Source organism: Osmerus mordax, chromosome 8 (assembly GCF_038355195.1).
Source record: "Osmerus mordax isolate fOsmMor3 chromosome 8, fOsmMor3.pri, whole genome shotgun sequence".
Lineage (NCBI taxonomy): Eukaryota > Metazoa > Chordata > Actinopteri > Osmeriformes > Osmeridae > Osmerus > Osmerus mordax.
Window position 1 is genome coordinate 14,846,935 of NC_090057.1, and position 23,594 is coordinate 14,870,528.

Here is a 23,594-nt window from a genome sequence, read left to right on the forward strand (position 1 = left end):
GTATAACATACGATTTGGAATGGAGATGCAGTATCGCTATGTGACCTACACTGGGTACAGTAATTAATGTTTGCTTTAAAAGTGCTTGATTGATGTGCTTTTAAAGCACTTCAATCCGAAAAGTCCATGTTTTATTGTTCACTCTTAGTAAACTCGTTATAACCGATGTAGTAGTGCATCTACGTCATAATAATATAAAAAAGGAGAGGAACGTTTTGGTCCAGGAGGGGGCAGGCTAGATCAACGAAACTGAACTGGATCATTGAAGTTATTTATTTGAACCACAGTATCTTTGATAGAAGGGATTCTCTGTATCCATTGTTTGTTATGATTTAATATTGTTCATATTTCTATTAAATGTAGGCTAGTCAACAATTAGCCTAATGTTTAGGACTAGACCTACTCTCATTTACGTAGGGACTATTCTTTCACTAAGTGAGCTATAACTTACTATTAATTCACTACTGGCTTTTAACACTGGCAAACTGGACAGCAATTAGTTGTTAGTGTTGTTATTATTAATGAAGTTAATGAACGCTGCACTAACGTTTTTGTCAGTAGCCCTCTGTGAAAGAAATACGACCGCCCCTCTTTGTTGCTGTGGCCAATCAAATAACTTAGAACGTGGCTTGCTGCCGGGGTTACAATTGAGAACAACATCGTGAAATAATTTATCCAAAAAGATTAGCTCTAAGCATGTTATTAATTAATTAAGCTAGCGACTGAAAAATACTTTCATCATCTGGACGACGCTTTTGACCAAAGGATCGATGGGGAGGCAACATGTTGACGATCTGGGAGGAAGGCGTAGCAGAGGTCATCATTACTAGCCGAGGGAGTCAGCCGCCCCCGCAGTGTTTTTGAGTGAGAGAGGGATGAAGTTACGGTGCCTCAGAAAACGAAGCCCAACTTCGACTGTGGTCGACTAGCATAACGAAAACATGAATGGATTTTCATGCGAGGTAGGCTCCATGACAACTATGTGCGCTTTGATCACCTGCTGTCATATGTGGCAGTCGATGACAATACATTGCAGCAATTCTTCATTTTGCTTAATAGAATAGGATAGTCTGCCAGTAGAATAATTGCAGTAGGCTAGGCTACATGATTGTAATTTAGCCTATTTATTGTCCTGAGGTAGAGACTGGAGTAGGTATCTAGATCGACAGCAACATGTATTGATCAGGACCTACAACGACAAGGGGAATCAGCACGGTCCGCCATCTGCCGAGAGAGAGACCCCTTTTTTGACTCTAACAATGACAGGACCGATCACCGCCCCCAGCACTTGCTCCTCCGCCGGTAAAATGGGCAGGCACCGGTCAAAAAGCACCAGCGGCTACTGCTGCAACTCTAGCCCCGGTGCCGAGTCCTCTTCTCAGGGGGACACAGTTAACAACACCGGGCGATCGTCGGGAGAGGAGGAGGAGAAGGACGGGGGCGTATTGTTCTACGTGAACCGGACTGGGTTTCCTATTGAGACAGTGACCTGGGAAAGGATGTGGACTCATGTAGCGAAAGTGCATCCAGATGGGCAGGAGATGGTTAACAAAATACGGAATGCTGCATATCTTCCCAAAGTAAGTATTGCAGCAGAAGCTGTCACACAGACCTCCACAATCCATCATCTCCGTGTAAGAGAAAACTATAAAATAGTAAAATAATTGAAATGATGGTCACCAAACCAGTATTAGTTTACAGAAGTGCAGTTTCACAAACTGTCCAGCCCAGTCCAGTGTCCCATGCACAAAACAGAACAAAATAATTAAATCAGGATTTCATGCTGAGAGGTTCACCATCCTTTATCCTAACTGTTCTCTATTGTTTTACTGGTGGAATGACATGTGTTGCATGCAAACTATTCTTCCTGCCCTAGCTTCAATGTCCTGCCTCATATCCTGTCTGTTGTCTCAGTACATGGCCTTGTCCCTGCAGCCCTCCCTGCCCATTGCCCCTTCCCACACCCCATAACTTCCCCAGGATTCTACCACTAACCTTGCTCTATGGGTGCTCTGTGAAAGGAAACTGTTGAACTAACTGGCCATGCTGTAATTATTGAACTGTTATGGGGATGCCAAGATCCTATAGCACAGAGTGGTAAGCTTACAAATAGCACAGAATTATGATAGTACACGTACCCTCGCTCAAAGGACCCATTGTCAGCGTCCCTAACCATGTCACCACGGTGTTAATTGGGGGGTAGAAACTTTATTAGCTACAGAAGAAGTGACATTAAATGTAATATGTCCCGACTGTCAGCAATAAACCAATGCAAATGAAGACAGTAGTTAAAATGTTAGATTAAAATGTCTGTCTTTTGGACAAGGGATAATATGGTATAAGGGTCATCTCATGCCCATAAATTAGACCCTCCCAACACACCTTCAACCAGCAACCCAAAACAACACCATGTTCACCCAGTCATGGTGATGGGCAAAGTGTGAACTGGGTTAAGGTGGTTCTATACTGACAATGTCTTTGTCACACAGTATTACACAGTAGGCTTGTAAGGCTAGGATAGGTTAAGCTAGGCTAGGCCAGGGAATTTGTACTTGTATACAAGTCTAAATTGAATATCAGCTGTCAGTACTATACTGGTATGAAGTGTGGCCATGTTAGGGTTTAATAAGGCGGAACAGCAGGTGCTAACTGTAGAAAGGGCTAAAGTTGCACTAATGCATGTATCAGTTGGCCAAGGCCATTTGTCCGTGTACAGGTGTGTGTCTGTGCCAGGCATGGCTAAGACAGGTGACCAAAAATCATGAATTGAACATTTTTATTTATTTTACATTTATTTACATTTATGCATTTAGCAGACGCTTTTATCCAAAGCGACTTCCAAGAGAGAGCTTTACAAAAGCTTTACAAAATTCTAATTAGGACTGATTTAACTATACAATTTCCCCTTAGTACCTACCTACCTAAGTGGGGCTGTGCTAGACTACACTCGGCTATGCTGAACTGTACAGCTTGACTGGACAGGTGTCTGGAGTCGTGTTGGCTGTTGGCCTCAGGCAAGCTTGCTGTGACCAGACTCCCCCACGCTAGCTAGCTAAATCACTAAGGAGATTGACTTAGAAGGGGATGACCTGAAAGCTAGCTAGCATAGCAAATGGTTTTGATTGGGAGAAAGTTTTGACCATGTATGGTGTCCAGATGCTAGCTAGCCTAGCATAGCATATGGTTTTGATTAGGAGACATTTTTGACCATGTATGGCTTCCAGGTGAGATGCTCGGCTAGACTAGCTGTCCTTTTAAGAGAATTGGACTGACATAAACTGGTAGGACTGTGTCTTTTGTGTAAAAGGAATTATGGCACAGGATTCAAAGCAATACACTGCTCCTGTGTGTGACAAGGTTTGAAAGAAATAGCCTAAATAATGTGTTTCTAGCTTCCTGCCTCCCTACCAAACATGATTTGACCAACACCATGTCAGTGTTGGTTACCCCACAACTTGAACTCTGCAACGCTCAGATTAATGGACGTTTGGTATCTGAATAATCCTCCATCTGGTTTCTGGGACTGAGATCTCTGAAGCCTATTGTTGCCAAAAGCTTTTTCCCACTTTCTGGAAACAACAAGCTTTCAGCTCCGAAATAAGTTATTTCAAAGCTTACTCACCTCTCACTCTCACTGATTGTCATAACAGGATTTTGAGAAGACCTCAAAATCCTAAGACCTTGAGAAGATGGTGTAGAGTAGCAGGAGTATCTACTGCCCTCTTATTTGCAAGATGCCAGGTAAAATTAGAAGAAAAGGAATGTTGCGGTATTTTGTGACTAATCAAATCAAGCTTAATATGTTCTGGTTAGGCAAAATCACTAGACAGCTGTAATGAGAGGTCTTTAGGCTATTGCTGTTAACATCACACAAACACCAAGGATATCAGGATGTCAGCGCCTGACTGAAGGCACGTCTTCAAGCTGTGGCTGAGCAGAGTACAGTGATTCAGGTTACACGTGTGTTTACTGGTTTAAGGTTTACTGTATCACTGTCTAAAGATAGACCTTCTCCAGGCACAACAGCCTTACTGATGTAGACAAATGCCTTAGGTGGCTTGTTCAGTTTAAATTCAGGCTGTGTCTGTGTGTCTCTCTCTCTGTCTCTCTCCCTTCTCTCTCCCTCTTCTCTATCTCTGGTGGAAGGAGGGTTAGATTAGCCTTGGAGCTCCAGGAGTTTTGAGCATTCTTTTTTCTTTAACCCCCACACAACCCCCCTCTGAAGGGACAGCTGAACAGACAGGGAGGGATAAAGAACCGGAGAGAACCGGAGAAATCATAGTTTCTGGCTATCTGTCGGTGCACCCGCAAGGGGCGTATTGCCTCTGAGGCGGTGGCCTGTTGTCTGGGGGTCAGGGGTCGGTGTCATCTTGCTCCTAACTCTATCCTCACTCCTACACCTACCCCGCAGTGGGAATGTTCTCTGCTCCCACCAGCAGAGTCACGCTTTTAATTAGCACAGGGCGGCGAGGTACACTTTCACACGGAGAAAAACACACACACATATTTAAACACGCAGAGGAAAGTACACGTTCCTGTCAAAGCACACACACATGCACATAAGACTGAGTTTTGCTGGGCATCTGACATCACAAACAATCAACATGTAGGAACGAGAGAAGGTGGGAGGCATGGATAGAAGAGAAGGCAGATAGATAAGTGCAAGGTTGAATTGGAATCAGCCTCAAATAAACCCTCTAATTATCTGTAGCAGAGGCACCCTGTGAAGTGAGACATCAGGGTGCTCCTCTCCTGTGAGGATCCAATATGTAGAGACCTACGCTGATGTATCTCTCTTCAATGTGAAAGAGAGGGATGGAGAGGGGGTAGTCAGATGGAGTGAAAGAGTGAAAGGGGACAGAGAGAGGAAGAGAAAGCGAGAGAGGAGAAACGGTAGAATGGATAAGCATTCTACACCAATGTGAAAAAGCAAAACGATCCCCATTAAAATGTGACTATGGATGTCTTAAATCCTAACCCCCACCCACCTGTAAGTGAGGGCATTTATACAACCCACAATCCCAACAACACAAACAATTACAAAGCACTAATGAGCAATCACCACTCCAAACAAGAATTCCATTGACCTACAGCTCAATGGAACTCCTGGGAGGAGCATCAGCTCCTATTTAGAATAGAGAGATTATTGAGACCCAGACTGCTGCTATTATTTCTCTGCATTTCATTCATTGATGTGGTTAATTTTAGCCATGTAACCATATAACTGATCTGTTGGATGATGTGTGTGTGTGGTTGATGAAAGACTATATCACAACACTAACATAAACTGCAACTTACATCACACCTCCATTCGATTGCCTATCTACAAGACACACTCAAATAAACGCTCATATGGTACCCCTCCTTTTTGTATCTCTCTCCCATCAGGCTTTCTTTTTCTGTTACTGCCGCTCATCATACTTTCTTGCATACTTTCTTGAACTTGCATCTCTACTATTCATTAGGCTGTCTCTCACTCTATTTTTTACTTTCTCTCCTACTTTCTCTCTCTCTCTCTCTCTCTCTCTCTCTCTCTCTCTCTCTCTGATTCTTTATTGTCTCTCTGCAATGCTTGTTGCATCAGACTTGCATCTCTACTATTCATTAGGCTGTCTCTCACTCTATTTTTTACTTTCTCTCCTACTTTCTCTCTCTCTCTCTTTCTCTCTGTCTCTGTCTACTCTCATTCACCCTTTTTCTACCCAGCTTCAGGCTCAGATTGTTGGTGTCCACCACGAGACACACTCCTAAAAAAGGCTGCTTCATGTCAGGAAAGGAACACTCCCCCCCCCCCCCTCCCCCTCAGGAAATGATACGGCTATTATTGCTCCCCTCCCCAGGCCCAGCTCCTGTAAACAGACACACACACAACCACACATACACACATTTTTCCTTATTTTGTGACCACAGAGTCAAGAGAAAAGTTTGTAAGAAGTGTGTGTGTCAGAGCAGACTCGGTCTCACTCACTGGTTATGACGGACCGCGGAGAGACACAAATGTGGTTGATTTGTTTTTTGTTCTAACCCCTTAAAACCCCTCCCTCTCTCTCCCTCAGCATCATGTTCCCTCTGTGCCCAACTTCAAGCCCTCCATGTCTGTTCCTGATTGGCTGCTGGCTGTCCAGAACTACATGAAGACTCTGCAGTATCCTTACCCTCCCTTTGCTGGATTGAGACACATTTGTTGTGTAAAATATACTGCAAAGATAGAGATAAATCCCTCTTTTTAGAAACCAGACCTACTGTTGTATTTGTCTGTAGGGATCATAATGTGGTAAACATTTTTCCTTATTGAGATGCAGCCTGTTTAGCTGATTATATAGGTATTTGTTCTGTTAGCTTCTGCTGCTTTTGGACACATAAACAATGTTTATATGCTGAGATGAAACAGCGAGCTAGCCGTTAGCTTCCAGCGAGCGTGTCAAGCTAACAGGATGTAAAGACTCAGGTGGATTTCCTTCATCTGCTTTGACTGAATCCTGAGGAAATGCAGGTGTGCCAACTGCCAACAGGTGTTTCCTGGTGCAGTTAGGTGTCATATAATAGTAAATGATCATGGATATAGCCAGATGGAACCACTTCCAGTTTTCTGCTTGTCATAGCCAGGCATAATCTTGACAGAAGCAGACATTCTTGACAGAAGCAGATTACTTGACAGAAGCAGTCATAAGCTTGACAGAAGCAGTCAAGAACTTGACAGCAGAAGTCACAGAAAACCGACAGAACCAGACATAAGCTTGACAAAACCAGACATAAGTTTGACCGAAGCAGCCATGTGACTAACATACAGAGTCACAATGTTTACATACCCTTGATATAGCTAGAAGGAAGGTATTATTTATTGCTGACAAATAAGATTAGGAAGAAACATGGTATTTCAGGCATTGGTTAAGGTACTTTAGTGTGGTAACAGGAACAATACTTCAATACTGTATACAAGCACTGTCTCTCTGGTCCTCAACTTTCGCCAGATACAATCACACAGGAACGCAGTTCTTTGAGATCAAGAAGACCAGACCGCTGTCTGGGTGAGTAGAGGCCCCAAGGACATTCCTGAAGCATTACCACCAGTGTGTATGTGTGTGTGAGGAAAAAGAGTCCATTTGTCATCATGCTTGTTCATGTTTTATTTATTGTTCACTGTTACAGAACAGTTTAAGGGGTTGTTCTCCAGCACAGATGGGGTTTCACAGAAGGGTCCGTAGTTTTTGATAGAAGATATCACACACCACTTAAGAGCCACGCAGAGAAACACTGTCCGCTTTTGTACAAACAATTAAAGTTATTTCAACCCATTAAAAAATATGCATCAATTCTGGGTGTTACCTGTGCCTAACCCTGTAATACTTTGTCTTGGCACACCTGGTCTTTAAGAATAAAAGTTATCTGCTAGCTATCGCCATTTGTAGATCAGTGCAGGCCAGAATTGGTTTTTCTGATGCCTCTACCCTCAGTATTCAGAACACAGTGGAAACTCCCTTCTGCAGGCTTTCTCACGGCAGCCATTTTTTTCTCTAACTAAAACTAGGTAAGCAGGTCAAGATTTCATATGTTTGGCCGTCCTTATCTCAGCAGGGGTTTTTTCTAATAAAATCTGGGTTCAATAAAGGAGAATGGGTTTTGACGAACGCTGATCTTATCCCATTGTCTGTGTCTGACTTTCTCTTATCTGCATTTAGCAAAAGGATAAGGACTGTATGAAAACACACCAAATGCTCTTCTTGTAATTGATTACTGATGCTTTCCTGCTTTTTCTGTTTAGGTTGATGGAGACAGCCAGAGAGATGATTAGGGAATCTCTTCCAATCAAATGCCTTGAAGCTGTTATCCTTGGAATGTATCCTTTTCACGGCTAGATAATTAAGGAGCTGATAACGCAGACACACACGCATTCTGCCCCGAGGTTACACATATCACCCTGTTGCTAGGAAACTAGAGCTAGGAAGTCCAAAGCTAAGTTTTGCTCACCCAATCAAATTGCAAACTTCAACCTAGCACCTCCTGATGTTCATGACTGCAACGGTCTTTTGGCCAATCGGGAACTTTGACACTTATTTTGCCTGACCTCTAAACTGCCTGACCTCCCAACTGCCTTTCTACTGATTGTACGTCATAACTGTGGTTGTGGTTATGTGAAAGACAGGGTTCAGAAGACGGAGTGTGTGGTCATGACTGTCTGAGGGAACAAAAGAACGTAACCGTGTTGGTGATGAAACCCTGCCAGTGTGTGTTTCAGCTAAACTGCTCCGCTAGCGTGTGTGTGTGTAAAAAGGGGATAAAATGGGCTAAAGTGGTTTGGAATTAAGTCCTGACCAAAATGGCAAGCCATTCTAAAGCTATGTTATCATATGTCAGCCAGTCTACACATTTTTGGATTCACATATATTCCCTCTCCCTAACCTCAGTATTATTAGTACGGTATTGTCCTTTCACACAGAAAACACCACATTCAAGTCTCAAAGGCTTGTTGTCATTTGTGTGTCATTTGTACGCCCGAGTTACAATCCCAAACACTGCCGTTACACTCCTGTGTTTCTTGGCAGTGTTTCCATGGCAACATTAACCCCTCCCGTCATTCTGAGTGGGACATACTTACGCTAGCGCTGGCTGGCTGCATCACATGGGATTAACACAGGAAATATGATCTCTCTCTGAGTCCGTTAATGGACCATTCATTAGACAGAGACAGCGGGGGATGAGTGAAGAGAGCGAGTGGGCGTGTGCGTTTGTGTGTAATTGTGTGTCAAGATGAGTGTGTGCATGTGTGTTCTTATGACTCCCCTTGTCTGTGAGATCATGTTTGTGTGTGTGAGGTGTGTATGTGTGTGAGCATAAGGAATGTGTGTGTACTCAGTGCCTCAGCTGCAGCAGAGGGGAGGACAGAGGAACTGTTTTTTCTCTTGTTCGCCAACTACTGCTTCTTTTGTGTATAATTACATTTACATTTAGTCATTTAGCAGACGCTCTTATCCAGAGCGACTTACAGTAAGTACAGGGACCATGTAGGGTGAAGTGCCTTGCCCAAGGACACAACGTCATTTTGCACGGCAGGGAATCGAACTGGCAACCTTCAGATTACTAGCTCGACTCCCTCACCGCTCAGCCATCTGACTCCCTGAATTACACTCTAACACTCCACTTCCCTTACAAAGAAGAAGTATACTTCAAGTTTAATTTGTAAGTATACTTAAGTATAAAAAGTATACTATTATCATGGTACCTAAAGTATACTAGCAGTGTACTTATTTATATACTATTTTTGTACTAAGTAAACTGAATTGGCCCACTTTTTAGGTCATTTAGTACACTTTAAAGTACACTTATAATGTATTTGAAGTTTACTTTTGAATACTGTAAAGTAGCCTGTGTAGTGCACTTTAGTTTATGAAGTATACTTCCTCAAGTACTTCAAAGTATACCTTTGAATACTCTAAAGTAACCTGTGTAGTGCACTTTCAGTTCATGAAGTATACTTCCTAAAGTACTTCAAAATATACTTTGGAATACTTTCAAGTGCACTTTCAATTAATGTAAGTACTTCAAGAAGTAAACTTAATAAATGTCCATTTACTATGATTTCCTATGATATTTATATGTTTAGGGGCCCCTCCAACGCCACCGATCTTGCATCACTTGACGAGAACGGGGGCCCTCGCCAAGTGACACTTATTATAAGATGAAAGAAGCTAATTCCTGCGTATGGACTCATGTTGCATTAATCCAGCTCTTATCAAACGTTAGTCATTTAACTCATGGTTACAATTGTAAACCAGCACAACAATGACAATTACCATGCAACAAAACACTACATTCTAAACAGACACAATAAAAAAACGAAATTCTTGAAGTTACATTTGTATTTCGAACAAACTGATAAACACATTTATCAGCAAATTTTAACACTATTTACCGCCTTGCATCATGGGAATTGACCAGCCAATGAGCCACGCTATCTTCATCTTTTCACAGTATAACCTTCAAATGCATAATGCAACCCTTCTGTCTGCTTCTTTCTCAAGTAGTTTTTTTTGTTTTGTTTTTTCCATTAATACTCCAATTGATAATTATTAGTATCGTATAAGAGTATAGGGTTTCAAAATGTTTTGGCCGTAATTAAGGTTACAGCTTCAGTAACAAAAAAGATTCAATGTGCAATGCATAATATATTTTCCTAGACATGAATAATTAGAATATACAAGATGGATCTAAAAAATGTAACTTGTAATGTACTTTAGTATATTGTAAGTATTTTGAATGTTTTTGCTTTATAATAAAAGAAAATGTAGCCTACATCCTACTCCAGAAGAAATGTATACCATTTTTTGTTTCCAAGTATACTTCTTATAAGTATATCAAAAGTGAACTATTTTCAAAGTATACTTAAAAGTATATCAAAAGTGAACTATTTTCTAAGTGTACTTTTTAAAAGTATATCAAAAGTGAACTAAAAGTACTATCCATTTTTTAGTACACTTATAGTATACTTTAATAGACTTTGTTTTTGTAAGGGTTACACAGCAACCCGCTAGCTTAAACCCACAGCTATCTTTAACACACACACACACACACACACACTCATATCACAAACCAACCTGTAACTGTCAGCGAACAATCGTGTCCAGGACAAGTCTTTTGTGAGTCCTTCCTATCTGGGGACACTGCAAACATGCTGGTTAATTAAGAATGTTGAGGTGGGTGTTGTCAGCTGGACAGTTACACACCTCTACCATCCGGCCTGTTGAATTACAATAGGCAGTATTTAAGCTTTCCGGCCAATGGGAATGCTGTGGAGGCGTGCTATTGGGATGACTGATGGGTTTCCCGTCCATTGACTGCACTCCACTGGGAGGAACCGCATGGCAGATGGTTGCTGGTAGGAGTGCAGACCAAGCCAGCCAGCTGGTCCTAAAATATGCTAAAAGAACCACAACCAGTTTATGTTCTCTGCATCTATGTGTCAAATAGTCTGCTTGCTTTGGGATTAAACTGCACTCAAGGTCCAATTCAAATGAAAACATACTTTAATAGCCCCTTTTTTACAAACAATGTCACAAAGGGTTCCACTGTTTCCCACAGATTACACGGAAAACCAACCAGCTGAGACAGAGAGCGCTATGGTTTGAAGGTGTAAAGGTTCATTGATGATCTTTGCAGAACCCTGAAGTCATGTCAGGTGGTCGATTCAGTCATTAGGCCACTGACACACACACACACAAACCAGGGAACCCCCCTGTGTGTATCATGAGTGCCCCAGGCTCTGGATAGTCCCAGATAATCGTGCTTACACATTCACTCATCTCCTCCCTTCCTTCCTGTAGCATGGTTGCACTCAGACTGCAGTGTCTTCAGGGGAGGGAGGGAGGGAGAGAGGGAGGTAGGGGGAGGCCAGTTACATAAGAGTCGCAGACAGACAGTAGTGGGAGTGCAGTCCAGGTTTGGAGGGGATATGAGTGTACTGATCTTGATTATGAAAACAGTCAATTACATGACTGACTGACTGACTGGCTGGCTGGCTGGATAGATGGTTATATATAGTTAGTTGATCTCACCTATGAACTAGGGCATTAGAAAATAAATTTTGAGATACTACACTGTATGTGTTTTGTGTGTGTGTGGAGGTGTTCAGGCATCTGTGTGTGTGCTAAGGTTCACAGGTTCAGTCTCAAATATCCAATAACAGACAACCTTAGTTAGGTCATGAGTTGATGTAAACACAACACAATGAGTTTCTGAGAAGTGCTGTAGTCCCTTACATGTCTCTCACTCTATCTCTCTTTCTTATTGTCTCTCTTACTGTCTCTCTATTTCTATTTATTTATGTCTTTCTCACTGTCTCTCTTTCTTTCTGCCTCACTCACTTTATAGAAACAACCACAGGCACAAAACATTTCTCAGAAACAGATCACTTGGAAAAAAACGTGCACATCACACCACCCCCCCACCCCCTTTTCTTCCTTAACCCCCACGCCTCGCCTCCAGCTACCTGACCAACGGCCTGACTTCCCTGGAGCGTTTCCCCATCAGCTTTAAGACCCAGTTCTCTGGCCACCACTTCCACCACGTGGTCCTGGGCGTCTACTGCAACGGCCGCTACGGCACGCTGGGCATGAGCCGGCGCCAGGACCTGATGGATAAGCCCCTGACCTTCCGCACTCTCGGCGAGCTGGTTGCCGACTTCGAGGACTCGTACCGGCGCTACCAGCACACGCTCAAAAAGGTGTCTCAGAAGCGTGTGGATTTGATTTTGAGAAGTTGGAGGTTAAGTTTAGGTTGGGAAAGTAGACGATTACTGCTTTTAGCAAGTGGAGGACCCATTTCCATGTCAGGGTTCATGTGTATACGGATGCCAGAGGTCTCAACGTTCAGCTTTAGGACGTACTGTAGAAGTTATGCCGTGTGTTTTGCTCCATCCATGGGTTCCATGTTCTAGAGGGTCTACTCGAAAGCTGTGGTGCAGGTTGTGTTCAAATCCTACGCCAATTTACGGTTCAACCGGAAGTGCGGGTTCCTCCAAAGGTTTTTCTGTGTGTTCTATTTCTGTTACACGTTATGATATCTTAACGTGCGTGTGGAATGTTGTGTCCGCAGGTGAAGATAGGTCTGTACGTGCCCCATGACCCTCACGTGTTCCAGCCAATCGAGTGGAAGTACCTGGTGCTGAACGCCGGACGCCTGGGGCAGGAGGAGATGAGGAAGGAGCTGGAGAAACACGGGAGAGACATGAGGATGAAGGTCAGACACACACATACAAACATACACATGCACGCACGCACGCACGCACAAACACACGTACACACACTTACATACAAAACACGCACGCACACTAACACTCATACATACACACAAAGCAAGGCCAGAGAATCGTCCTGTCTGAACCCTCACACAGGAAGCAGCTCATTTAGAGGATGAACAGCTGAAAGTGTGACCAAGAAATTAGTCATAAGGTTGAAAGATATATGGGGTACAGTTTGTGTGTGTACGTGTGTCTCTCTCGTGAGGCAGCTTGATACCAGCCTTCCTATGTATCGACCTTGCACTATATCAACTAGGAAAGGGCCATGTTTAGAAAAGCATGTCTCCGTTTCACAAATATAGCAGGACCTCATATTTTGTGTGGAGAATGTGGACACATACATACACACACACACACACACACACACACACAGACACACAGAAAGTAAGGGGTAATGCTAGCTTCTCCAGTGTGACAGCTGCGAATACATGACCTAGATATCTCACTGTTAAACCAGTCTGCAGTGTTAGTGTCCCTTCCCCCACCACTCCCTGCCCTCCGCCTCTATCTCTCCATCTGACTCGTCTCGCCTCACCCCATCTCTCGCTGTCCCCCCTCAACCCACCCTCTTCCTCTCTACATATCACCTTCTTCTCTCCCGCCCTCCCTTTCCCTTCCCATCCTATCTCCCACCCTCTCCCTTGCCCTCAATACTCCATGATAGATAAGGTTACACTCCCCACCCCCCCGTCCCCATGCACACACACTCCCCCCACAGGAAGCCGAGAGGGGAACTTCCATAACATTCTCCCAGACCGACAGGAAGGCAAGGGTGTAGAAGAAAAACTAAATCCTATCCTCAGGGAGGACCCTGGGGCTCGAGGCGGAACAGATCACTCCAGGGATGATCTGTGAGCCCACACAGGTGGCTGATGTAATGTTTTGGTAGAGAACTATATTACAAATTCAAGATTTTTCACAGACTCCATCATCCATGTTGGGGTGCATAATTCTTTCCCGCCCAAAAGTGGGGCAGTCGGACATGATGTTCCTGAAGAAAATGAGTTTGACATTTTGGACCTCAGCCTGCCAACAGAATGAGAGAAATAGGACACCAAGTGTGTCTGTGTGTGTTCCTGCATGTATTCATAGGTTAGGTTTGACCTTGTGTCCCACATTCTTTGTGTGCTGTGGCAGCGTGTTTGGGGAGGGGTGCTACCATGGGTGATGTTGCTTGGTAGCTAGATTGTGTTGTGTATTTGGAAGTGAGAGAAACGGTTGGTTTAACTTTTTATCTATTGATGTGTGTGTGTGTTTTTCGTATGTCTGTGTGTCCCTATGTGTGTGACTCTTTACAGTATGACTCTGTTTTCCTAAATGTGTTTGTGTGTGTTCCTACATGTGTGTATGTGTTTATTTGTGTTTGTGTGAATGTGTATGTGTGTGCAATTGTGTGTATGTATTGGTGTGCATGTGTGTGTGTGTGTGTGTGTGTGTGTGCGTTAGGGCAGGATACTCCTCCCTAATTTCTCTGTTTTTTGAACGGGGGTTACCCCAGGACTCCCGAGTATGACTCAAGAAAGGAACATCCCTCTCTAAACTGTTAAAAGAAAGATCTCCAAATAGGTTCCTCCAGTCTGAGAAATCCCCTGAAAACCCATTTGTTCCCTGAAGCATTTGTTTCCTGTTACAGACCATTTCTAAATAATGTATTGGGAAAACAATATAAAGATATTTTTCACAGTATTCCAGGAATTTGGGGAATCTGTTAGAATGTCATTGATCCATGAGGGGAAATTACACTATTACAGCAGCACTTATATTATAGACATATTAAAGAACAAATAGGATTGTCTTCTCAATAAATTCATACAATAAACAGTAGAAGTTCCCTTACACCTACCTTCAATTGGAACCTTAAATATTTTCTTAAATATATAAATATACTGGATATAAGTCAAATGAAAATGAAGTTTCCTTAAGCCTAACCTAGCTTAATTTAGTTGCCTTGTTAGTAACAAAGTACGGAGGGAAGAGCTTAGCATCCCCAGAAACACAACATTCAGATAGCTACTACATCACTTCCGTATATTTGTATTTGGATGATTTGTTGACATTGTTTCAGTGATTAGAACCCGCCTCTTGTTACTCCTCAGATCCTAAAGTCATCCAGCGCCCAATCACCTATCAAGGAGCGGACCAGGGGGAAGTCCCTGTCGCCGCGACGACGCCAGAGCAGCAGCCCCCAGCGACGCCACCTCCACCGCCGAGACAAGTCGTGAGTATCAAGCCCTCTGCAGATATTTGGAGGGTCCAAAATCCTACACATGACTGCAGTGCTTTGGATTCCAGAAGGGATGCCTGGCATGTGTGGCAGTGTGTGTATTACCAGTTCAAAATATTTCAAATGTTCTAAATTTGGGAATGCCCCTTTACTACAGTGCATTCAGAAAGTATTCACAGCGCTTCACTTTTTCCACATTTTGTTAGGTTACAGCCTTATTCCAAAATAGATTCAATTAATGTATTAATTGGTGATGAGTGTTGTCTGGTTTCTTCCAGACATGATGCTTGGCATTCAGGCCAAATAGTTCAATCTTTGTTTCATCAAACCAGAGTATGTTATTTCTTAAGGCCGATTTATACTATTCCGACTCCGTTACGGACAGACAGACGGACGGAGTTGGACGGATTCATTGAATTTTTAGTACTCCGAAGGCTGTGGGTGCTGAAAACAATTCACCACCAGAAGAGTAGGTGGCGCTGCACTGCAATGCTAGCTAGGTTATCGAAAAGTCAGAGCAAATTTACAAATTAGCTGTTTCATCAATAAAATAAGCACATTTTCAGCAACCACACTGCCCATTTCTCATCACATTTTAATTCAGATGCTGATTTACATGTACTGTTTAGCTGAAATCTGAATTGTAAAAACTTACAGCAATGACGGTCAAGGGATTCTGTTCGTCTTGTTGGTCACGGCAACCCCACCCCCGCCCCTGACGCAAGCGGTTAGTCAGGAAAATCAGGAGGTGCACGTAGAGCTCTCCGAAGGGCTCGGAGAGGGCTCAGAGAGGGCGTTCCAAATTGTAGAGGTCGTTCCCTGTGTCCGTCTCCGTGAAAACGGAGTAGTATAATTCGGCCTTTATGTTCTGAGAGTCCTTAAGCTGCCTTTTGGAAGACTCCATGCAGGCTGTCATGTGCCTTTTACTGAGGAGTGGCTTCCGTCTGGCCACTCTTACATGCCTGATGGGCCGAGTGCAGCAGAGATGGTTGTCCTTCTGGAAGGTTCTCCTCTCTTCACAAAGCAACGCTGGAGCTCTGTTAGAGTGACCCTCAGGATCTTGGTCACCTCTCTGACTTAGGCCCTTCTCCCCCGATCGCTCAGTTTGGCTGGGCGGACAACTCTAGAAAGAGTCCTGGTGGTTCCAAACTTCTTCCATTTACGGATGATGGAGGCCATGTGCTCATTGAGACCCTCAATGCTGCAGAATTTTTTTGTACCCTTCCCCAGATCTGTGCCTCAATACAATCCTGTCTCGGAGGTCTACAGACAATTCCTTGGACTTCATGGCTTGGTTTGTGCTCTGACATGTACTTTCAACTTTAACACCTTATATAGACAGGTGTGTGCCTTTACAAATCATGTCCAATCAACTGAATTTACTACAGGTGGACTCCAATAAAGTTGTAGAAACATCTCAAGGATGATCAGTGGAAACAGGATGCGCCTTAGCTCAGTTTTGATTGTCATGGCAAAGGCTATACTTACAAAGGCTATGAATAACCCTAGCACTGCGCTGACCAGCTGTCTCCGGTGTTCACCTACATCTTCAACACCTCCCTGGAGACATGCCATGTGCCAACCTGTCTCAAGTTCTCCTCCATCATCCCTGTGCCCAAAAAGCTAAGGCCAACAGGACATAATGACTACAGACCCGTCGCCCTCTGTGGTAATGAAGTCTTTTGAGCGCCTGGTGCTGAAACACCTCAAATCCATCACAGAACCTCTACTGGACCCCCTGCAGTTTGCCTACAGAGCCAACAGGTCTGTGGACGACGCAGTTAACATGGCCCTCCACTTCACCCTACAGTACCAGTACCTGGACTCCCCAGCATCCTACGCCAGGATCCTGTTTGTGGACTTCAGCTCTGCCTTCAACACCATCATCCCCGCCCTGCTTCAGGACAAGCTCTCCCAGCTGAACGTGCCTGACTCCACCTGCAGGTGGATCACAGACTTCTTGTCTGACAGGAAGCAGAGCGTTAAGCTGGGAACACAAGTCTCTGACTTCCGGTCCATCAGCACCGGATCACTTGAGGGCTGCAACCTTTAACCTCTGCTCTTCTCCCTGTACACCAACAGCTGCACCTCCAGTCACCCGTCCGTCAAACTCTTGAAGTTTGCGGACGACACCACCATCATTGGGCTCATCTCTGGTGGAGATGAGTCTGAATATAGGTGGGAAGCTAACTTGGTTACCTGGTGTAGCCAGAACAACTTAGAGCTCAATGCTCTTAAGACAGTGGAGATGGTTGTGGACTTCAGAAAGAATAAAGCCCCACTCACCCCAGTCAACACTGTGGAGTCCTTCCGCTTCCTGGGCATTATCCTCTCCCAGGACATCAAGTGGGAACTGAACATCGGCTCCCTCACCAAGAAAGCACAACAGAGGATGTACTTCCTACGGCAGTTTAAGAAATTCAACCTGCCAAAGACAATGATGGTGCACTTCTACACAGCCATCATTGAGTCCATCCTCACCTCCTCCATCACCATCTGGTACACTGCTGCTACTGCCAAGGACAAGAGCAGACTGCAGTGTATCACCCATACTTCTGAGAAGTACTGCAATCTGCCTACCCTCAAGGACCTGCACACCTCGAGGACCCTAAGGCGAGCGAGGAAAATTGTGGCTGACTCCTCCCACCCTGGACACACTGTTTCAGACACTCCCCTCCGGCAGAAGGCTGCGGTCCATCAGGACCAAAACTACTCGTTACAAAAACTGCTTCTTCCCATCCGCTGCTGGCTTCTTCAACAAGGCCAGGGGCCCACATAGACTTTAACCATTGCCACATTTGCACACTTGCCATATTTGCAAACTTATCATATTTGCACTAAGTTACCCTTTTTGTATTTTTGTACTTTATATTTTTATTTTATATTGTATATCATAGCTACTTAACTTTGTATATTTTTATTTTATTCAACATTTTTACAGCCCCTTAGTATTAGTTAGACTTTGTACCGTTAGTATAGTTAGACTTGTACATCACTAATCAAGATTTATGATCCTTATATGTTGAATGAATGTATGCACCTTCCTGCCAAAGTTAATTCCTTGTCTGTGCAAACTTTCATGACGATTAAAACCGCTTTCTGATTCTGATTCCGAATACTTATGTACATGTGCAATTTTTTTTTTAATAGATTTGCAAACATTTCAATTATACATTTTTTTCACATTTGCATTATGGTGTATTGTATGTAGAATTTTGAGGGGAAAATGAATTTAATAAATTTGGGAATACGGCTGTAACATAACGACACGTTGAAAAAGTGAAGTGCTGTGAATACTTTCCGGATGCACTGTAATTCAAAATGGTGTGTGTGTGTTTAGATGATCAAAATAGTCCTTAGCCCTTTGCAAAAACAGGAGGATTACCCTATACAGACAGCCAGGCCAACACTATCCATCCTCTCATTAACAGTTCATAAAGAGAGATTTGTTGATATCTGTTAGTTTAATGACTGTTGGAGCCACCCTGCTAACATCATTGATTAGCCAGAAGATAGTTTAACTCAACAGTGGTTTAGGAAGGCATTCAATCTAATGACTCTGGCACGGAAAGATAGTCCAACAGAAACCTATTTATCTGGAGAGATTTAGAGAGGTTTATTCAGATGGAGCCAACCGGAGTGAGCTGACATTGAAATGGCAGTGTGGGTTTTCACTCAATAGATCAAATTCTAGGTGAGTTGAGGGTTGAGGGTGATTAAAGGGCTATGAGTTTTTTCTAGTTTCACAGGTCAGTTAAGATAAATGACATGGATAAAGAGGGAGAGACTAGCAATAGTTATTTAACTTAGTATTAGTTTAACTTAGTTAACTGAGTATTGGCGGACAAAATGTCTAGCAGGGCCAAGCTACAGCTAGACCTAAGCTAAGCATACCAGTTAGCCAGGCTAAGAAGGATAGCCAAGGCTGTGGCTAAGCTTAGCAGGCTACAGCAGGACATGAACAGGCTTCAGCTAAGCAGGCTAATTTACCAGGCTAAACAGGATGCTGCTTGCCAAGGTCGCTGCTTAGTTAAACAGGCTACATTTAGCCTTGGAGGGGGCTAAAGCACGGCTGAGCCAGAGATTAGAACCTAGACATGTCCCTCCCGTCCTCCAAAGGACTCTAAGCATTTTAAGGCCAAAATCACATTCATAAATGTTGTTCATTTTAAGAAAACAATAACTGAAAGTATTTAAGATATTTCACTTTACAACTCCCGTATACTTTCCCATGAGATCATTTCAATGTCTGAATTTGTAACAACCATAAAATCCAGACAAGACAATTCAAATCATTTACCTTCTGATACTGTATATTCCTAATATCTGGCTGTACTAGATTGATGTGGTAGTTCAGCTAGCTACTACCTCCAAAAAGTATACAAGCACTTTGACAGCATCTACAATGTGTTCTATCCCCAGATATGGGAAGAAGGGATGAGAACTGGCTGAGATTAAAGCGGAGAGAGAAAGAGAGAGAAAGAGGGAGAGAGAAAGAGAGAGAGGAGTATGGTACCGAATAGTAAGGAGATACTGCAGCACACAGGAACTGTAATGCTGACTTACACAGCATCAAGACAAGAACAAATATCAAAAGTTAAGAAGAAACTGCAGAGACGCTAGATTGAGCAGACCCCAGGTATTTCACTTGCTCTACTCAGGTCTGCTGGGGGAGGGGACGGGACAGGGGACAGGGAGCAGGCTGAGGGGACGGGTGACGGGGGGGGGGGTTTGGACTGATGAATATTGAATGTGTCTCCTGGGTGTCTACCTTTGAAGGAGGGAGAGAGAGTATGATAGGAAATTGAAAAAAGAGAGCGCTGGAGAGGAGAGAAGAGGCAGGAAGGAGGACACGTGTCCCCCCAGCTCTAGGAGTCCCTGCCCTGTCTGATGTCACTTCTAGACTGCTGTGTCAACAACTCAGATCAGAACAAATCTCAGTTGAGCTGATGTGAGTCTGTGTATCTGTTTGTGTGTGTGTTTCTGTGTCAGAGTAAATTCTCCTCAGAGCATCGGGGTATCTTTAGAACCGCTAGACACCATGTTCACAAATCTGACCCTTCACTCCTCTGCTCTGCTGTCCTGTCCTCTCTCCTCTCTCCCATCCTTTCCTCACCCTTTTGTCATCTCCTACAGACCTGCCCTGCTGCCCGTGCCTCTTAACAACAGCCTCAGCCTCGTAACATCTCATGTTACTGATTTTAGAACACACACACACTGACACACACTGACCCCCAGACACACAAGAGAAAGGGAACTTTAGAGTTTAATTAGCGTGTGTGTGAGTGGCTCTGGCACTGTGTGTGTTTGTGTAGTTTGTCTCTGAAGAGAGATGGTAGGGTGTAGGTGTTGAAAGCATAGAACTATGCCTCACTAAAAGTACAGATTGCCATTGATCGAAATAGCAAAGCGAGAGAGAGCCGGGATGCTGTCCAGGGTCCTGACTCTCTCACACACACACATACACACACACATGGGGGGATCAATAGGAAGGTAAGACACAGAGGGTAGGAAATGCACTTTGGGGTAACGAGATGTGGCAGAGAAAGAGAGGTAGAATGAGCAGGACATAGGGGAGAGGAGGGGAGTGTGTGTGGTGGTGGTGGTGGGAGGGGGGGGGGGGGGGGCGTTGGTGCTGTTAAGGACTTGAAGCCAGGTTTAAAATTGAGCCCAGTTGACAACAGAGGAGACTTACTGTGAGGAGAGCTGGTTGGTGTGCGTGAAAGGGTGTGTGTTTGAGTGTGTGTGTGTGTGTGTGTGTGTGAAAGGGTGAGAGAACGTCATTATCGGCTTCTAGCACCACTCTTTGATGTATGAGCTTAAGGTTCTCACTGTATGTCAGGGGGAAGATGCTCACTGTGTGTGAGACATAGTGTGTGTGTGTGTTTGTGTTTTGACTGAAGTAAAGTACAATGCCTCTTAAAATGTGTGTATGTTTTCACTGAATTGAAGTGCAATGCCTCTGGTTTAAGTGTGTGTGTGTCTATGGCTTCACAGAAGTAAAGTGCCTCTGGCTTAAGTTTGTGTCTAAAATCCCTGCTCTGCAGCTGACATCACTACTGCAGGATTAATAGATGATGATTGTTTGACGGCTGCTGTCCTGCCTGCTAGCTAGCCACTCTCTTTCTCCCTGTCAGGCCTTGAGAGAGAAAGTGTGTGTGTGTGTTGTACAATAGAAGAAAGTGCTGCATCATGGCGCCTTCGCAGTCCATGGCCAAGGACAATATGTTGATGAGCCTGACGTGAACCTACACACACTCTTTCTTTCAGATTATGGGGAGGTTAAAGTTGAACTAGAGAAGAGGACAGTGAGTTCCTTCCTGTAGGAGCTCTGTCTCTATCGCATTGGTGTGTCATCCAGACTGTAGTTTGGTCACTGACCCCCCTGTTGGCAGTCAGCTACAATCCTGTCATCTGAGATGTTCAGTAAAGACAATAATCAAACGTGCTGAGTTGAACAGGCTCTAATGGTTCTCTTTCCTTATCTCCTCTCCCCTCCATCTCTCTCCCTCTCTCCCGTAGACCTGCAGCCCTGGATCGGAAGCCTGCAGAGCTCAGCACCTTGAACGATGGATACCAGATACGCATCTGAGCCACCTTTGCCCCCCTTGCCCTTCCTCACCCTTCGCTCGCCCTTCCTCCATCCTCCCAGGCTCCCTCTCAACCAACCCTCCCTTGCACCGACTAGAAAGACCTCATCCGGTCTCCACGCAGTCCAGCTCCAGGACATCCTCTCTCCCCCCCCCCCCCCCCCCCAAACTTCAGTGTTTTTTTCTGCACTTCACCCCCCCCCCCCCCCCAGAGAGAGGACACGAGAGACTGAGATCGATACCGCCAGAGGTATTTCAGCCCTCCAGTCTTCTCCTGTCTCGTGTATCATTCTGACACCTCCATCGAAGGTGTGTGTGTGTGTTTATACACATGTTTGCGCATGGCCGTGGCTATGCCTCCGTGCGTACCATTTTACCAAGCAATGTTTTTAATCGAGGACTGACGCTTAAGTGATGTGCCTAAATTGCATGAGGCCATCATTTCACAGAGGCTCATGTATTTTACGGTCCGTGTTTTCAAGCAGTGGTGTTCTTGGTACCTTAGAATGGATGTGCTCGATCAGAGAGCGGGAGGGAGGAGGGCGAGGTAGAGAGAGATGGGGGTAAGAGAGGAGTCAAGGAAAAAGTGGAATCCTTGGGTGAGAAGATCCTCATAGAAGGGTCTACAGAGCAGAGTAGAGTACAGCACAGAGCACTGCAGTCAACCTCATCTCTGGCTTGACTCTCCTTCCAAACTCTCGGCTCCACTAGCCTCACCTGCCCCACAGCCGGATCTTAGAATGATTCATGTTTTGGTGCTTTGGAATATCAGTTTTTCCCCCCCAAAAAAGAATGTGATGAAGGGTTGAATCAAAGGTGAATTCCTTATAAACCTGTGAATACAGGTATGTGTGTTTGTGTGTATGTTTTTTCTGAACTTTCTCCAGAGGCCTTTGTGTATCACCCTATAGTTTGGAACAATGAATAATCAAGAAACAATGCAAAACATTGAACTGCATATAACCAGGCATATCAGTTTACCAACTGTTTATAATGATAGTTTTGTTCAAATGGTTCATTGATCAAACCCTTGTAAATCTAACAAGGTGTGAAGTTTGCCAACTAAAAGTATTTTATCCAACTTTTGTAGCTTTTGGATCAACAAGAAGCTATGCACGTTCAACAGAGAAATAATCCATGTCTTCCTTGAACCGACTGTTCCTTGATTGCTGCATTGTTAGAATTCAGTCTTTCCATCCATTCATCTTTAAGAGTTAAGCCATGTCTTGACCAGCCGCTAAGCACAAAACAGTCAGTTTAATGTTTAATACAGGTTTTACTACCTGGTTCAGCGGTTTTGATAACTGTTTTAGAAGCACAATCACCTAATTACATAGCCAGTTAGTAAATTAGACAGTTACCTGTCAGCCAACTAGCCAGCCAGAGTTACCAGCCAGCCAGTCAGGTAATCATCAGTCAATTACAAGACGGTTATATACTTTCAAGTAAGTTAAGTAGACTAACTGTATCAAGGAGGGACGGTGGGGGGAAAGACTGCCCTGACTACTGTGAATCAGAGAACAGGGCCTACAAATGAGTTGATATCTCCTTGAACTGTTACATATTATCAGTGCTTTCATTGGTGCATCTAAACTGTTGATCTTGAACCAGTTTGTTACCACGTTGTCATCATCAGTGCTGTCATTATAATCACAAGGTTTGTTGGTAAACGGTTACAGTAAAATTCCTTACGATGCCTATAGTTTTTTTTTTCTTACCCATTAGCACCCCTTTTCCAAAAACTGCACAATAGGGGTTATTTGAAACCAGCTACTAGTAATATACAAGTAGCCTAAATACTATTATACTACCCAACGAACTTGCTACCTTCCTGTCACATAATTCTATTAGGTCAGTATCCAGAGAACCTGAAAAACAGGGTTGTTTGAGCAGTGTTCATAAATACTGCTCTGTTCAATAACAATCAAGAGAGTTTTGAGTGTAAACACTTCATTGTTGATTATTTATGTTTAGTGTGTAACAATGT

At 43.9% G+C, this 23,594-nt stretch overlaps 1 protein-coding gene across 1 annotated transcript; it reads left to right on the forward strand.

Moving 5' to 3' along the window:
* Positions 1–767: 767 nt before the first annotated feature.
* vash2 (vasohibin 2) lies at positions 768–21,747 on the forward strand. Its single transcript, XM_067241837.1, has 8 exons — positions 768–1,580; positions 6,057–6,145; positions 6,972–7,028; positions 7,763–7,837; positions 11,980–12,217; positions 12,589–12,732; positions 14,890–15,011; positions 21,540–21,747. The coding sequence occupies exons 1-8, from the start codon at positions 1,260–1,262 to the stop codon at positions 21,607–21,609; spliced, it is 1,116 nt and encodes a 371-aa protein (XP_067097938.1). The 5' UTR covers positions 768–1,259; the 3' UTR covers positions 21,610–21,747.
* Positions 21,748–23,594: the final 1,847 nt, after the last annotated feature.

Excerpts from the sequence above, each read along its gene's own strand:
- vash2 (XM_067241837.1), top strand. The coding sequence starts at position 1,260 with ATGACAGGACCGATCACCGCCCCCAGCACTTGCTCCTCCGCCGGTAAA. Across the intron at positions 6,146-6,971 it reads AACTACATGAAGACTCTGCA|ATACAATCACACAGGAACGC; the intron begins GTATCCTTACCC and ends AACTTTCGCCAG. Across the intron at positions 7,029-7,762 it reads AAGACCAGACCGCTGTCTGG|GTTGATGGAGACAGCCAGAG; the intron begins GTGAGTAGAGGC and ends TTTTCTGTTTAG.